The sequence below is a fragment of the Rana temporaria genome, chromosome 8 (genome assembly GCF_905171775.1).
Source record: "Rana temporaria chromosome 8, aRanTem1.1, whole genome shotgun sequence".
NCBI lineage: Eukaryota > Metazoa > Chordata > Amphibia > Anura > Ranidae > Rana > Rana temporaria.
This window is the reverse complement of record NC_053496.1, coordinates 15,080,701-15,098,615: the sequence shown is the minus strand read 5'-3', so window position 1 is coordinate 15,098,615 and position 17,915 is coordinate 15,080,701. Positions and strand designations below refer to the sequence as shown.

General features: G+C 45.0%; 1 protein-coding gene across 2 annotated transcripts in view; it reads right to left on the bottom strand.

Annotated features, from left to right (window-relative positions):
* Positions 1–17,915, bottom strand: part of LOC120946694 (alpha-2-macroglobulin-like) — a 135,479-nt gene that overhangs the window by 33,950 nt on the left and 83,614 nt on the right. The window contains exons 20-23 of one of the 2 annotated variants that reach the window (XM_040361322.1): positions 17,752–17,878; positions 13,319–13,440; positions 10,361–10,448; positions 7,518–7,601 (exon numbers count right to left, since the gene is read on the bottom strand). In XM_040361322.1, the coding sequence (XP_040217256.1) occupies positions 7,518–7,601; positions 10,361–10,448; positions 13,319–13,440; positions 17,752–17,878 (421 nt within the window). The remainder of the gene's footprint in view (positions 1–7,517; positions 7,602–10,360; positions 10,449–13,318; positions 13,441–17,751; positions 17,879–17,915) is intronic. The other variant, XM_040361323.1, reaches the window with a different exon arrangement.

The window sequence follows — 17,915 nt, the reverse complement described above, 5'->3', positions numbered from 1 at the left end:
AGTTTTGTAGCAAGCAGTATGCCACCCAAAATGTTCCCCATAAGAGGGGTGGGAGCTCTGTGTCCCGTGATGTACTCCAAGAAAAGGATTTTACAGGTAAGCTGTATTAAAAATCCCCTTTTCTTTTCCGTACATCACGGGACACAGAGCGGCATATTCATTACTATGTGGGATGTCCGAAAGCAATGCTTCCAATGAGGGGAGGGAGACATCTCAGCCAGGAGATTTAATTCAGAAAGTATTCTTTAAATCATAATAAATCCAAATTAAATCCAACAAAAAATAATTATTCTGATTAATTTAATTAATTCATTAATCAATCAAGGGTGCCCCGAGTCTAGAGGATCTCAAATCGCAGCCTGCAGCACTGCCTGTCCAAAGGCTGCATCGGCCCTTCGTCTCACGTCCAATTGGTAAAATTTTGTGAACGTGTGGACCGACGACCAGGTTGCCGCCTTGCAAACCTGAGCCATAGAGATCTGGTGGTGTGCTGCCCAGGAGGCGCTCATGGCCCTAGTAGAATGGGCCTTAACTGATAAAGGAGGGGGCAACCCCTTCAAGCCATAGGCCTGACCGATTACTTGCTTAATCCATCTAGAGATGGTAGCTTTAGCTGCTGCCTGACCTCTCTTAGGCCCTTCCGGCAGAATGAACAATGTATCTGTTTCTCGAACCTCTTCTGTAGCTTTGAGATAGGCCTTCATGGCTCTGACAACATCCAAGGTGTGCAGTAACCCTTCCTTTCTAGAAGAGGGTTTTGGAAAAAAGGATGGTAGGACCAAATCCTGGTTCAAGTGAAAACTGGACACCACCTTGGGTAGAAAAGACGGATGTGGACGGAGAACCACCCTATCTTTATGTAGAATGAGGTAAGGTTCTCTACAAGACAAGGCTGCCAGCTCTGAAACTCTTCTAGCGGAAGCCATAGCGACCAAAAATACCAACTTCCGAGTCAGTAAAACTAACGGAACCTCTGCCAGAGGCTCAAATGGCTGTTTTTGCAGTGCTGACAACACAAGGTTCAAATCCCACGGACAAACCGGAGACTTGATGGGGGGATTAATGCGTAAGACCCCCTGTAAAAAGGTTTTAACCAAAGAGTGCGTGGCTAACGGCCTCTGAAACCATACAGATAAGGCAGAAATCTGTCCTTTAATAGTACTTAAGGCCAAACCTTTATCTACTCCTATCTGGAGGAAACACAATACCCTGTCAATGGTGTATTTGCGTGGAAGCCATCTCTGTGACTCACACCAGCTTACGTAGGCCCTCCAGACCCTGTAATAAATTACTCTGGAGACTGGTTTTCTAGCCTTAATCAGAGTAGAAATAACTTGGCTAGATAGGCCCCTACCCCTGAGGATCAGGGATTCAGCCGCCAGGACGTCAAATTTAGATGCCGTAAGGCAGGGTGGAGTATCGGGCCTTGAGAGAGTAGGTCTGGCCGAAGTGGAAGGGTCCATGGTTCGCCCACTGACATTCTCACGATCAGTGAGTACCACGACCTCCGGGGCCATGCGGGGGCTATCAGAATGACTGGTTTGTACTCCACCCTGATCCTGCGCAGCAGGCGGGGCAGCATCTGTAACGGGGGGAAGGCATACAGCAGATTGAACGGATGCCAAGGGCAAACCAACGCATCGGTTCCACAGGCCAGAGGGTCCCTTGATCGGGACATGAACTTGCTCAGTTTCCTGTTGAACCTTGATGCCATGATGTCCACATCCGGAGATCCCCACTTCTGGCAGATCTCCTGAAAGACTTGGGGATGGAGGGACCACTCCCCTGAAACTAGCTGCTGGCGACTTAAGAAGTCCGCCTGTAAATTGTCCACCCCTGGGATAAAGATTGCCGAGATGCATGGTACACGCGACTCTGCCCACAGGAAAATTAAGCTCACTTCCCTTTGGGCGGCTCGACTCTTCGTGCCCCTTGGTGATTTATATATGCCACTGCTGTGGCATTGTCGGACTGCACTCTCACTGGAAACCCTAGAAGTTTGGACGTCCAGGCCTTTAAGGCTAAACGGGCCGCCCTGATCTCCAGGACATTGATTGGCAGCCCTCTTTCCGACTCTGTCCAAACTCCCTGCTGGACTTGCCCATCCAGGACTGCTCCCCAGCCCTTCAGGCTGGCATCTGTGGTTACCAGTTTCCAGATGATGGGACTGAATGACTTCCCCTTTAGGAGGTTCTGAGGCTTTAGCCACCAGTAGAGGCTTTGCCGGACCCTTAATGGAAGGATCAATGGAAGATCCAGGCGTTGCGGATCTTTGTTCCATGCAGACAGGATGGTTGCCTGCAGGATTCGAGTGTGTGCCTGAGCGTATGGTACTGCCTCGAAGGTGGCCACCATTTTTCCCAGTAATTTCATGCACAATCGTATAGTTAGCTGCCTTTTGCTTAACACCAACTGGATCAATTCTTTGATCCCTTTGAACTTCTCTAAAGGAAGAAACACTCTTTGCTGCTCCGTGTCTAGCAGCATGCCGAGGTATTCCAATCGTTTTGTGGGTTGTAAAGCCGACTTTTCTTGGTTTAAAACCCAACCGAATACCTCGAGGTACTGAACTGAAAGGCCTACCGCTCGACACAGGCCCGGAGCAGAGTGATCTATGATCAGGAGGTCGTCCAAATAGGCCAGGATCAAGATTCCCTGGGTCCTTAGATTGGCCAAGATGGGGGCCAGGACCTTCGTAAACACACGGGGGGCAGTAGCCAACCCGAAAGGAAGAGCCACAAATTGATAGTGGCGCCCTGCGATAGCAAAGTGTAGGAATTTTTGATGACCCTGAAAAATTGGAACATGAAGATACGCGTATCTTATGTCTATTGAGGCCAAGAAATCGTTTCGCTGCAAGGCTGCGGCGGCAGACCGTATGGATTCCATCCGAAAGGACCGAATCCTCAGGTAAGAGTTTAGAATCTTTAGATCCAGGATGGGCCTTACATCGCCGCTGGGCTTTGGCACGATGAACAGATTGGAGTAAAAGCCTAGCTTGTGCTCCTGAACTGGTACCTCTACGATTACCCCTTGGTTTAGAAGACGATCCAAGGCTGTTAGCAAGGCAGCCCTCTTTTCCGGATCGCTTGGAATTCTTGATTCCTGAAAATGCGGAGGGGGAAACTCCCGAAATTCTATTTTGTAACCAGTCGCCACCAGGGAAAGAACCCATTTGTCGGGGATCTTGGCTTCCCAAACTTTTGCAAAGAATCGAAGCCTGCCCCCCACCCGATTGAGTGGGGGCGCCCCTTCATAACGCTGACTTTGGAGCAGGTTTAACTGGCTTGCGGACCCATGGTCGCTTGCCACCCGCGGCCTGCCCTTGCGACTTATTACCAAAGTTTGACCGTGCGGGAGGCCGTCGATACTGCCTGGGGGCCGAGGGCCCTGGGGCTGGGGATTGCTGCCGCTTAAATGCTGGACCCCTAAATCTCCTTTTGACTGGTAAAAGAGTACTCTTGCCACTAGATATCGTCTGTATGTACTTATCCAGATCTTCCCCAAAGAGCCTCCCTCCGTGGAAGGGAAAACCCGCCAACAGCTTTTTACACGGAGTCTCTGCCGACCAATTCTTTAGCCACAGGAGCCTTCGCATATGTACCAAGAATAGCGACAGACGGGAAGCTTGTTGGATGGAGTCCTTTATGGCATCCACCGCGAAACATAGAGCCCTGGGAAGGTCGGCCAGATCCTGTGCCTGCTGAGCCGGGAGCTCTTTTAGCATCTGCTTAGTCTGGTCTTTTAACGGCTGACAAACGCCAATTGCAGCCACGGCCGGTTGCACCACTGCCCCTGCAGTAGAAAAGGATGCCTTCAAAAGGGTTTCCAACCGCTTATCAACCGGATCCTTGAACATCTGTATGTTTTCTACTGGGCAAGTTAAAGATTTGTTTACGCAGGAAACCGCTGCATCCACAGCGGGAAGCACCCATTTCTTTGAAAATTTTTCCTCCATAGGGTACAAAACAGAAAACCTTTTAGGAGGAACAAAAAATTTTATCGGGCCGGGCCCAATCTTGAAAGATCAGGTCTTCCAACAATGGGTGAACCGGAAATACTGCGTTGCTTAATGGTGCCTTTAAGGAGCCCAAAGAAGACACGGCAGGAATCTGAGGCCCTGGCGAGGGCAGCTTAAAAGCCGAGCGGACCATGTCTGTTAAAGACTGTACCCACAGATTCTCAGCTTGAGAGACCGAAAAGGGTTCCTCAATAGTGGACTCCTCAATGTCTGAACCTTCTAGGCCCTGCTCCGTTTGGTCCTCCTGCAATTCTAAATCCTCTGGGGAGAGAATCTCAGCATCAGAGGACACCAACTTAGGGGACGGAGATCTAGTCCGCTTTTTGGCTGCCAGAGAATTAGTAAGAAAAGTAGTCAGCCTCTGTTCTAACCCCTGCAGGGAGACAGATAACATATCCTGCGTGACAAACACTGGGTCGGGCAGAATGGGGCCAGCCACAGCACCCCCCACACCTAATGGCTCCTCAAAGGCGGCATCTTCTAGCTTTTTAGGAGAGGACAGAACTTGATTAAGATCCTCCGAGCTAGAGGGGGAACCCTTCTGTTTCTTTGCATTTTTAGCACCTTTAGTCCCCGAACCTTTAGGGCCCATGATACAATACCGAGGGACTCCGCTACTAACAACTGACTGTTGTAGCAAGGAGAACAAAACAAATATAGGTAGCTTAAGGTAGGAAACCTTATAAGCCAATGGGAAGGTAGTGCAGACCTTTCCCTGAAAGAAAAACTTTTTTTTTTTTTTTCGTTTTGTCTTTGTTTTTGTTTTTTTGTTTTTTTGTGTGTTTTCTTTCTTTTTTTTTTTTTTTGCACTTTAAAGGGACTGTGTGAATGCCAGACTGCTGTTAAAAAAACTTTGGCTTAATAGAGAAAATCAGGGGAACATCTCCTATCTTCTCCCTTTAGTCAGTGAGGAGCTTAGCTCCAGACCTAAACAGGTCTCTTTTACCGCCACTAGGTGTCACCCTGCTCCGCTCTGTGTCCCGCTCTGAGTTCCTCCAGTCAGCAGACGAATCCTACACTGACCGGAGGACAGAGCTGCTCAAGATAACAGCGAGGGGGGAACGCCCCTCTCTCCCTGCCGACGTCACGACGCTCCCCGCCCCCTCCGCGCGCATCTACATCATGCACGCGCACGCGCGCGTCCCAGAGGGAAGCATGAAGGAGAGGAGCAGCACGCCGGCGGCGTCCGGGGACCAGAGCTGTAGGGGAAAACGCACCTAAATACAGGTAAGTCCCTGGCCTTAAGCCGAGAGATAACGGGGGGTGGGCTTGCCCTACTTGTCCTAGAACCAGGCAAAAGCCTCTACCCCCCAACAACCATGCGGGACAGCCACCAGCAACACAGTCCGTGGGGGTGGGGGAGTATGCTAGTAATGGGAGGTGACCATCCTGTCTAGCAGACATAGTGGTAAAGTTTGCCAATGCAGAGCATCCCAGGCTAACCCAACTAGACTTCCCCCTGAGAGACCTGCCGACGAACCAAGTTCCGCAGGCCCCCCTCTTACCTGCTCCACGCTGCAGGGTATTGCAAAAAGCAAGAGGCCCAATCTTCCCCCATCTCCGTGGGTTCTGTACTAGACCTTCAGGGACCCGGGTCCTGCTGGAACACCACTGCCCTGGACCTATACAGCATCCTGGCAACAGTACCTTTTGGACTTTAGAAAGCTCAAAGTTCTGGGCCCAGGATCCAGCCCCTTAAAAAGAGGCATTATAGGCGAAACCCCACGACTTGGGGCCCGGGTACTGTCCACTTTGGCTCTGAGGCACTTTGGACAGATCCGGTATAGTCTGCCTAGTCTCAAGGACCTGGAGGCAAACTTCTTGTGACCAACACCTAAGACACTGGCGAAAAAACTGAGGGACTCCTCCTATGGGAGGGGGTTATATAGGGAGGGGACTTCCTGTTTGAGATTGCCAGTGTCCATCACCTGAAGGTACTCCATATAACCCACATAGTAATGAATATGCCGCTCTGTGTCCCGTGATGTACGGAAAAGAAATATGTTGGTAGTTGATATGTTGATATTTTGATGGCCATCGGTCTGCTTTAGCGGTGAACCGATGAAAACGGTCCGTTGGACCATTCTCATTGGATGGATCGACCGTGTGTACGTGGCCTCAGAGGTCTCAGCCTAATGCCGCGTACACACGCCCGTTTTACACGATGAGAAAATTAAAAAATTAAAAACAGTCGTGTGTGGGCTCCAGAGCATTTTTCTCGACGAGAAAAATGGGCATTAAAAATTTAGAACATGCTCTATTTTTTCTTGTCGTTTTTCACGTCGTTGTTTTTCTCGTCGTGAAAAACGGTTGTGTGTACGCTTTAACGACAGGGAAAAAAACACGCATGCTCAGAAACAAGTTATGAGATGGGAAATCTGCATAATCAGCCCAAAGCGTGGCGCCATTCGAATGGAACTTCCCCTTTATAGTGCCATCATACATGTTGTACGTCACCGTGCTTTGCTCGAGCATTTTTTATCTCGATCGTGTGTATGCAAGGCAGGCTTGAGAGGAATCACGTCGAGAAAAACTTTTTTTCCATGACATGAAAAATGGTTGTGTGTACGCGGCATAAAGCCTAGTACACACAATTATCAGACAAATGATCATCCTTTTTTTTTTTTGCATGCTAGCCTCTATATCAAAAACAAAGAGGTTACTGAATTATGAAAATTGGCACACAAAAAAAAAAAAAAATTGGAAGTGATGTAATGTATTTGTATTGTATTTTTGGACGAAAACTGTGCCAATTTAATTAAAATTGTACGATCTGAAAATGTGTAGATTTGTAAATTCAAAAATCCCCAAATTCTATTTCTAAAGAACACAAATCCGAAAATTCTAAAACCCAAAAATCAGAAATAATAACTACAGTAGGTGACCGCGATATTGTGTCAATCTTGCTCCCTTTCTCGGCTAGATTGACCACCTACGAGCCCCATCGCAGGAGCCAGTGCCGAGCCGGCTCGCTGCGATGGGGAAATAGCTGTCATAGAAGCGACGGGGATCCGACTTGGATTCCCGCCAATTCTAGCCACGGCGTTTGGTATGAATCATGGGTGGGAACTCCACACCAAATTTTAAATAAAAAAACGGCATGGGTCCCCCCCCCCAGGGGCATACCAGGCCCTTAGGTCTGGTATGGGTTGTAAGGAGAACCCCCCTACGCCGAAAAGCCGGTGTGGGGGTCCCCCTACAATTCATACCAGACCCGTATCCAAAGCACGCTGCCCGGCCGGTCATGCAAGGAGTGGGGACGAGTGAGCGCCCCTCCCCCTCCTGAGCCGTACCAGGCCGCATGCCCTCAACATGGGGGGTTTTGTCCCTTCGGAAAATTTCAGAAGAAGGCTGTGTACTAATGATCAGATTATCATACGATCCCTTCGGAAAGTGATATTTTTTGTACAATATTCTGATTGTGTGTACTAGGCTTAAGGTGCAATACTTCTAAAATGCTCTGTTTGTTGCCGATAAGTAAAGCTCCGTATCTCACCCAGGACAGTCACATAAGCTCTTTCAGAGTCCTTCAGAATGTTCTTAGGAATCTTCAGAGAGACTTCCTCTGTCTTAGTTCCCTCTGCAATATTGACATAAGAGATAAGGACCAAAAAAAAATCACATGCACAATATACATAATGAAAATGTAAAAATTAACACATCAGACCATGTACATGATTACAACAAATTCCTGCCAGTACATTCCAGTACTGTCCATTAACCACTTAAGCCCCGGACCAATATGCAGGTTAAGGACCTTGCCTCTTTTTGCGATTCGGCACTGCGTCGCTTTAACTGGCAATTGCGCGGTCCTGCGACGTGGCTTCCAAACAAAATTGGCGTCCTTTTTCCCCCACAAATAGATATTTGATCACCTCTGCGTTTTTTATTTTTTGCGCTATAAACGAAAATAGAGCGTGAATTTTGAAAAAAAAAGCAATATTTTTTACTTTTTGCCATAATAAATATCCCCCCCAAAAATATATAAATTATTTTTTTCTTCAGTTTAGGCCGATACGTATTCTTCTACTTATTTTTGGTTAAAAAAATCGCAATAAGCGTTTATCGATTGGTTTGCGCAAAATTTATAGCATTTACAAAATAGGGGATAGTTTTATGGCATTTTTATTAATATTTTTTTTTTACTACTAATGGCGGCGATCAGCGTTTTTTTTCGTGACTGCGACATTATGGCAGACACATCGGACACTTTTGACACAATTTTGGGACCATTGTCATTTTCACAGCGAAAAGTGCTATAAAAATGCACTGATTACTGTGAAAATGACAATGGCAGTGAAGGGGTTAACCACTAGGGGGCGCTGTAGGGGTTAAGTGTGACCGATGTATATTCTCGTGCGGCGGTCCTTAAGTGCTGCCACCCTCCTATCCATGTGTTTGCCCCCCTTGTAGGACGCCGGGCGCATGAATTGCAGAGTTTTTTTTTAAACACCTGAATAGAGCCGGAGCCTCTAACAGGCTTCAAATAGAGTGGGCTCCAGGCACAGACCATTGCGTCCAGAGCCTACCCAGGTGTGTTGCAATAGCGAATGAATATTCACTGTTGTAATACTGATCCTTCTCTCAGTCAATCAGGAAGCAGGTCCTATTGGACGCCTAGGAGGAGGGGAGGAGACGCACAGCGGAAGCGAGGAGGAGAAGGAGAAGACACAGGAGCCTGATGCCCGCGGCTTCCTGTTTCCCTGCTGCTTCCTGATGTCCGCCAATGCCTGATGCCTGTTGATGCCTGCCGCTAACCGATGCCCGCCACCTAGATGGGGTAAGTGCCCAAGCACTAGCTGCCACTGCCCAACAGGCTATGTTTTGGAAGTTTCCCTTAGATAAAATAGCTCTTATCAATACCATGTCATTGATATTGTTTTAAAGCAGCTGTGCAAAGTAAAGGAAAACTCAGTCGGGGGTACTTGAGCACTGATTTGGAGAACCACTGTTGTAAGCAACTTACAACAGTGCCCCTGGAAGATGTCATCTCATTGACGAAACGGCGTAGGGAGGAACGGCGTGCTGACGTCATCACTGTTTGCCCGCGACTATCCGGAAGGAACGAGCGGACTATTCAAGCCGGCCGGCTTTACATATAAAACACACGCCTTTGTACTACTTTGGACATGTGAGTGCAATATTTTTTGTTCTACCAATAAATCGTTTTGTTAGCAGTACTACTCTATGTTTGCCCTTCTTGTTCTTACTCCTGGGTTCAACGCATGAGTGCGTTCTGGCTAAGGACTATCCATCAATTCCATCTGGTGTGGAGGAACCTAGCTGGAGAACGGAGGTTATCTATCAGTACTACATGTGATTTATTATTTGGTGTTCGGTAAGCAGATTATTTACTTGAGGTGGAGGTTCTTCAATCAGCTATCTTACACTTGCTGTGAATTTTTTCCAACACAACTCGGGTGTTTACATGAAGATTACACGTTCAATCATTTTTAGCTGATCTCAGCTATAAGGACTATATATTTCAGTGCACTATTTTTTCTTTTGATATTTTTTGCACATTTAAGCACTTTGTGTATTGTGGTGTGTTTAATTTTACCTTATTATGTTGGTATTGAATCACTTATACACACCATACTAGCAGCGCAGCATTCATTCCCTTTACAATTGATATTATTTGTTTATCTAACATTTTTTTTGCTGCAGCAGCCACACTCATTAATTTATTTTGATTTTACGTCATTATAAATCACATTCACAGACCTGCGCTGTATTTCCTATATATTTTGTAAGCAACTTAAGCCTTGCCCCTTTCCACAAAGACTCTCCTTCTACCAGGCATCTCGCAACAGGTGAGAAAGTCTGATTAGCCCTGATATACAGTGAAACCTCAGATTGCGAGTAACGTGGTTAACAAACGTTTCGCAATATGAGCGTTTTTTTTTAAAATCCTGACTCGGTTTGCGAGCGTTGTCTTGCAAAACTAGCAGGATTCAAGCCACAGCAGTGTGAAGTACTGCATTTGGCCAGAGGTGCAGGGGCTCCGGAGCCGATCGGAAGCCGTTCGAGTTCAGCCGAGCTATCCCCGAAGATTTCCGAGGCTATCCGGCGCCCCCCACCTCTGGCTAAATGCGGTATTGCATGCCGTAGAAGTCAATGCGGAACAAATAATTTTCGTTTCCATTGACTTCTATTGAGAAACTCGCTTTGATATGCAAGTGCTTTGGAGTACAAGCATTCTCCAGGAATGGATTATGCTCGTAATCTGAGGTTCCACTGTACAGTATAAGAGGATCAAGTGTGTCAAATACATACTGTATGTATGCTTCATTGTAAAAAACTATCAAGGATATTCTTTGGTAAGAATTTACAGTTGACCTTTATTCTCCATAATGGTTTCCTCACCTTCTTCCTCCTGGATGCAGAGCAGAGAGCTGTGTGCTTTCTCCACCAGGACTCCTCCGGGCTGTCAGAAGAATTAAGTCAGACAAATATGTCACCATGTTAGAACACACGCCTAATAGAAGACATTCCGCTGCTGAACCGATACAGACTACGGCCCGGATTCACGTAGCACTTACGACAACGTATCTCGAGATACGCCACGTAAGTGTCAATGTGCGCCATCGTATCTATGTGCCGTGCCCATAGAACTAGATACGCCTGAAAATAGGCTTCCTCCGACCGACTTAACTTTCCAACGCCAGCGTATCTTGGGCGCATATTTACGCTGGCCGCCTCATTGCAAATATGCAAATGAGGGAGATACGGCGACTCACGAACGTAGTTGCGCCTGGCGCATCATATACGTGGTTTGCGTAACGCGTTAAGTTAAGCCTCATAAAGCAAGTGTAAGTCATGTTAAGGTATGGACCAGGGAGCAGCCGTCGTATTTTACGTCGTTTACGTAGTAGTAGTGAATAGCAAGGCTCAAGTCCTGCGGAAACGAGTGGGAACGGAGTTCCTGCACTATTTTTACAGCAGGAACGCAGTTCCCTTTGCAGGACTAGAGCAGCCGAGAGCAGCCAAGCCACCAGAGCCAATCCTTCACTAAGCGGCGATGCCCAGCTCGAGTCACTGTCAGGGGCAGGCGAACCTTAGTAATACTTTATGTTACTGGCCGCTTCCTGTATATGGATTCATCAGGTAGTGTGCTGGTATTCCGTCACTTCCTCGATGCCGCAATGTCTCCTGGGAGCTTTTGTCATTGTTCCCAGAAGACATTGCGGAGGTCTGACGGGAGTTATCACGGGATTTAGAAAGAAGCAACATTGCGGTCAGTAAAATAAAGGATTACTAAGGTACAGTGGATCGAAAAAAAAAAAAACATGCGGTTTAGTAATTATGCATATGAGCGTATCATATTTTTTTTTTTGGTGGGGGAGTGGATCTTGGGTGGGAGTTCCCACACTTTTTTCCCCAGGACTTGACCCCTGGTGAATAGGGCTGGGCGTAGGTTACGTTCACATCATAGGCAGTGATTCGACGTATCTTAAGGAGTATTTCCGACGTGATTCTGAGCATGCTCACTGGGATGCTTCCACGGGACGGCGCATGCGCCGTTCGTTCGGCTCATCATTTGCATGGGGTCACGGTTCATTTAAATGGATCACGCCCACCTACTTTGAATTAGGCCGGCTTACGCCGAAGAATTTACGTTACGCTGGTGCAACGTGGGGAGCAAGCGCTTTGTGAATACTCTGCTCGCCTCTCTGCGTTACGTCGGCGTAGCGCATATGAGATGCGCTACGCCGGCAGAAATATACGCCGATGTCTGTGAATCCGGGCCTACAGGTCCAAACTCGTAAATTTGAAAATTCGTAGATTTGTCAATTCGAAAATAAAAAAAATTGAAAATCCGAAAATAAGAACAAAAATCAGAAAATTCAAAAGAACAAAAATCCAAAAATTCTAAAACCCAAAAATCCGAAATAATAACTAACTAATAATAACTTAACTATTACTAACTATTAAATTATAGTTATTGGAATTTCCTTTCAAATTTGGCTGTTAGTGACGAAATTAATACAAAGTTATGAATTATCCAAAATAAAGAATGCCGCATCTAAATGAATGGAATGTAATGAATTAATAAAAATAAAAACTCCTTAATATTTTTTTTTATTACTAATTCATTACATTACATTAATTTAGATGCAGCATTTGTTATTTCCGATATATTCAGATAAAATTCGTTACGTTCATAAACGGACAAATTTGAAAGGAAATTCCAATACCTATAATTTAATAGTTAGTTATTATTAGTTAGTTATCATTTTGGATTTTTTAACTTTCAGATTTTCACATTTCCGAATTTCTGAATTTTTGCATTTACGAATTTACAAATTTATGGCCCAGATTCACAAAGACTTACGACGGCGTATCTCCAGATACGCCGTCGTAAGTCCGAATGGCCGCCGTCGTATCTATGCGCCTGATTCATAGAATCAGTTACGCATAGATTTGGCCAAGATACGAGCGGCGTAAGTCTCCTACGCCGTCGTATCTTGGGGTGAATATTTACACTGGCCGCTGGGTGGCGCTTCCGATGATTTCCGCATCGAATATGTAAATGAGCAAGATACGCCGATTCACGAACGTACGTACGCCCGTCGCAATTAGTTACGCCGTTTACGTAAGACATACGCCGGCGTAAAGATAAAGCTGGTCTCTAGGTGGCGCAGCCCATGCAAGGTATGGACGTCGGAACAGGCGTATCTTTTTACGTCGTTTACGTAAGTCGTACGCGAATAGGGCTGTGCGTAAGTTACGTTCACGTCGTAGGCAGTGTTCGACGTATCTTAGGCATTCTATCCGACACATGCGCACTGGGATACGTCCACGGACGGCGCATGCGCCGTTCGTTCAAAACGTCAATCACGTCGGGTCACGATTCATTAGCATAAAACACGCCCACCTCTTCACAATTTGAATTAGGCGCGCTTACGCCGGCCCATTTACGCTACACCGCCGTAACTTAGGACGCAAGTGCTTTGTGAAAACAGCACTTGCCTCTCTAACTTACGGCGGCGTATCGTATATGAGATACGCTACGCCTGCCTAACGTTAGGCAGGTCTACCTGAATCCAGCTATATGTATTTAGGAATTTTCAAATTTACGAATACTGCATCTGAATGAATCAAACATAACACATTCAAATTTTTCCAAAGTTACACATTTATTCTAAATGACCCCATAAAAAAAAAACAACAAAAAAAAAAAAAACGTCATCCATCTCTGTCTAGTCTCCTCTCTATGAATAATCAATTATTTTAGATAAGCCTAAACTAAACCACGCTATGTATTTCTAGCTAGCTCCATTTCTAGTCACTTACCTGTACAAGTAAGGGTTTCACAATGGTATCGATCGCTCCTTGTTTGGGAACAATCGGTATCTCATTCTGACACAACTCTTCAGAATTCACAGCCTCAGTTCTCACTGTAATGTTTACTTCTCCTGGGAGAAGAGGAAATCATTGTCACATATAAGGATATAGCTAGCAAAGGTTCACTTTAACCACTTGCCTACAGGGCACTTTCACCCCCTTCCTGCCCAGGCTGTTTTTCAGCTTTCAGCGCTGTCACACTTTGAATGACAATTACGCGGGCATGCAACACTGTGCCCAAATGAAATTTTTATAATTTTCCCCCCACAAATAGAGCTTTCTTTTGGTGGTATTAAATCACCTCTGCAGTTTTTATTTCTTGCACTATAAACAAAAGAAGAGGGACAAGTTTGAAAAAAAAAACACAATATTTTTTACTTTTTGCTATAATAAATATTTTTATTTTTAAACATTTTCTTTTTCTCAGTTTAGGCCGATACGTATTCTTCTACATATTTTTGGTAAAAAAAAAAAAAAAAAAAATCGCAATAAGCGTATATTGATCGGTTTGCGCAAAAGTTATAGGGGCAGATCCACATAGATCTGCACACGCGCAGCGTATATGAGATACGCTACGCCGCCGAAACTTACTTGACTTTGTTGCAAATCCACAACGAATTCACGCCGTAAGTTACGGCGGCGTAGCGTATCTCTCGCGGCGTAAGGCTGCGGAATTCAAATGCGGTGGGTAGGGGGCGTGTTTCGTTTAAATGAAGCGCGTCCCCGCGCCGAATGAACTGCACATGCGCCGTCCCTAAAAAATTTCCCGACGTGCATTGCGCTAAATGACATCGCAAGGACGTCATTGGTTTTAACGTGAAAGTAAATGGCGTCCAGCCCCCTTCACGGACGACTTACGCAAACAACGTAAAATTTTCAAAATTATACGCGGGAAAGACGGCCATACTTAACATTGAGTACGCCACCAGATAGCAGCTTTAACTATACGCCAGAAAAAGCCGTATGGAAACGACGTAAAAGAATGCGACGGCCTCTCGTACGTTCGTGGATCGTCGGAAATAGCTAATTTGCATACTCGACGCGGATTACGACGTGAACGCCACCCAGCGGCCGCCGAAGTATTGCATCTTAGATCCGAAGGCGTACGTAGACGTACGCATGTCGGAACTAACCCAGATGCCGTCGTATCTTGGTTTGAGGATTCAAAACAAAGATACGACGCAGGAAATTTGAAAGTACGCCGGCGTACTCTCTTTGTGGATCTGCCCCATAGGGTCTAAAAAATAGGGGATAGATTTATAGCATTTTTATTATTATATATTTTTACTAGTAATGGCGGCGATTTTTATCGTGACTGTGATATTGCGGCGGACACTTTTGACACATTTTTGGGATCATTCACATTTATACAGCGATCCCTGCTATAAAAATGCATTGATTACTGTATAAATGTGACTGCCAGGGAAGGGGTTAACACTAGGGGGCGATCAAGGGGTTAATGTATTCCCTAGGGAGTGATTCTTACTATGGGGGAGGACTGACTGGGGGAGGTGACCGATGGTTGTCCCTATGTACAAGGAACACACCATCGGTCTCCTCTCCCTGAGAGAGATCCACGGTCCAGTTACTGGGCAATCACGGGTGCCCGGCGGCCATCACACGTCATGTCACTTTGTTTAGGTGATCAAATGCCACCAAGAGAAAGCTCTATTTGTGGGAAACAAAGGATTGTCAGTTAAAGCAACGCAGTGCCGAATTTAAAAAAAGTGCTCTGGTCATTTGGCAGCCAAATCCTCTGGGACTGAAGTGGTTAACAATTTTTTCAGAATATTCCTAAATTCGAATATTCAAAAATTCGTAAATGCGTAAATTAGAAAAATCGGAAATTCATAAACTGGAAAATTCGTAAATTCGTGAATTCGTAAACTTGAAAATTCAGAATTCACAAGTCCGAAAACACGAAAATTTGAAAACTGAAATAACCAACTATTTAATTATAGGTATAGGAATTTCCTTTCAAATTTGGATGTTAGTAAACATAACGAATACAAATTCATCTGAAGTATTGAATTATCCAAAATAATGAATGCCGTTTCTGAAAGAATGGAGCGTAACAAATTGATAATAATAAATAACAGTAATGAAAATGTTTTATTATTATTATTATCTATTATTAATTTGTTCCGTTCCATTAGTTTAGATGCGACATTTGTTATTTCTGATAATTAGTAACTTTGGATAAATTTGGATTCGATACGTTCACCAACAGACAAATTTGAAAGGAAATTCCAATACCTATAATTAAATAGTTAGTTATTGTTAGTTAGTTATTCTTTTGAATTTTCGGATTTTCTTTCTTATTTCCAGATTGTCGAATTTACGAATTTACCGCATCTATACAAATGGAGCGTACTGAATTCAAATTTTTCAACGAATACTGGATCTATATTAACCACTTAAGGACCGCCTCCTGCACATATACGTTGGCAGAATGGCACGGGCGCGCGACCCGGTCCGAAGCTCCGTGACCGCGGCCGTGGGACCCGCGGACCCCAATATAGGGAAACACAATCAATGATGTCACACCTACAGCCACACCCCCGTACAGTGAGAAACACAGATGAGGTCACACTTAACCACAAGGGGGCGCTGAAGGGGTTAACCTCCCAAACTGCAATTGTCATTTTCACAGTTAACAATGCATTTTTTGCTGTGAAAATGACAATGGTCCCAGAAATGTGTCAAAATTGTCCGATGTGTCCGCCATAATGTCGCAGTCATGAAAAAAACACTGATCGCCGCCATTAGTAGTAAAAAAAAAAAAATTAATACAAATGCAATAAAACTATCCCCTATTTTGTAAACGCTATACATTTTGCGAAAAACAAACTATAAACGCTTATTGCGATTTTTTTTTACCAAAAATAGGTAGAAGAATACATATCGGCCTAAACTGAGGAAAAACATATTTTTTATATGTTTTTGGGGGATATTTATTATAGCAAAAAGTAAAAAATATTGAATTTTTTCAAAATTGTCGCTCTATTTTTGTTTATAGCGCAAAAAATAAAAACCGCAGAGGTGATCAAATACCACCAAAAGAAAGCTCTATTTGTGGGGAAAAAAGGACACCAATTTTGTTTGGGAGCCACGTCGCACGACCGCGCAATTGTCAGTTAAAGCGACGCAGTGCCGAATCGCAAAAAGTGCTCTGGTCTTTGACCAGCAATATGGTCCGGGGGTTAAGTGGTTAGGGGAACCACCGAATTTATAAATTACTGAAATAACAAATACTGCATCTATAGGAATGGAATGTACCAAATTCAAACTTTTCAGAATTTTACAAATTTATTTGAAAATAACGAATTTTGGTCATAACAAATGACCCAAAAAATCAATAAAAAAAAAAAAATTACATTTTCAGCAGTGCACATGTCTAATTAGTATTGAACACACTTTTATTAAATTGCAGGAACCCACTAAAACCAACATTTTTACAAAGTCCTATTCTAAAAAAAATGTACTGCCTCCCCATGAATATGTCCCACAATTTCCTGTTTATGGGTAGAATGAATGCCTCAGTAGATTAATGTGACTGAAAAATAGTAACAATGGGGGTTATCCACAAAGCCGCGGCGCAACGTAACTTTTCGGATTTAAGTTACTCCGCCGCAAAATTCCCAAGTTAGGTGCCGATCCACAAAGCACTTACCTGGAATTTTGCGGCGCTGTAACTTAAATCCGTCCGGCGCAAGGCGTTCCTATTCAAATGGGCGAGTCCCATTTAAATTAGGCGCGCTCCCGCGCCGGACGTACTGCGCATGCTCCGTCGGGTAAATTACCCGACGTGCATTGCGCTAACTGACGTCGCTCCGACGTCATTTGCTTAGACGTTAACGTAAATGGCGTCCAGCGCCATTCACGGACGTCTTACGCAAACGACGTAGAATTTAAAATTCGACGCGGGAACGACGGCCATACTTAACATGGCTTAAGACAACTAGGGCTTAGCCCTAGTTTTACGCGGCGGAACTCAACGTAAACGACGTAGATTTAGAGCGACGGGCCCGTCGGAGCGTTCGTGGATCGCCGTAACTGGTCATTTGCATATTCTACGCCGGCCGCAATGGCCTCGCCACCTAGCGGCCGGCCTAGAATTGCATCCTTAAGATCCGACAGTGTAATTCAATTACACATGTCGGATCTTCGTCCTAACTATGGGAAACTGAGTCTGTGGATCAGTTCCATAGTTAGGACCAGGGATACGACGGAGTAACAGCAGTTACTCCGCCGTATCTCTTTTGAGGATCTGGCCCTTTATGTTTACTCATGGATCACTAGAGAATTTGTTGTCCATTCCTTATCAACAATACTGGTAAAACAAACAATATCTAATCTTGGATCGGAAAATCCCTTCTCACCCAGTTTGGTGGCTTTCAGGTTCCAGTAGAAGGTTTTGCTCTCGTCGGCACACAGGCAGCTGCTGTAGGTACAGTCTGTACAAGGTGTCGGCTCTAACTCCTTTGTGGGTCCCAGCGTGACTTTAATCTGTCAACAAAAAAAAATATGTTAAAAATACGATCAT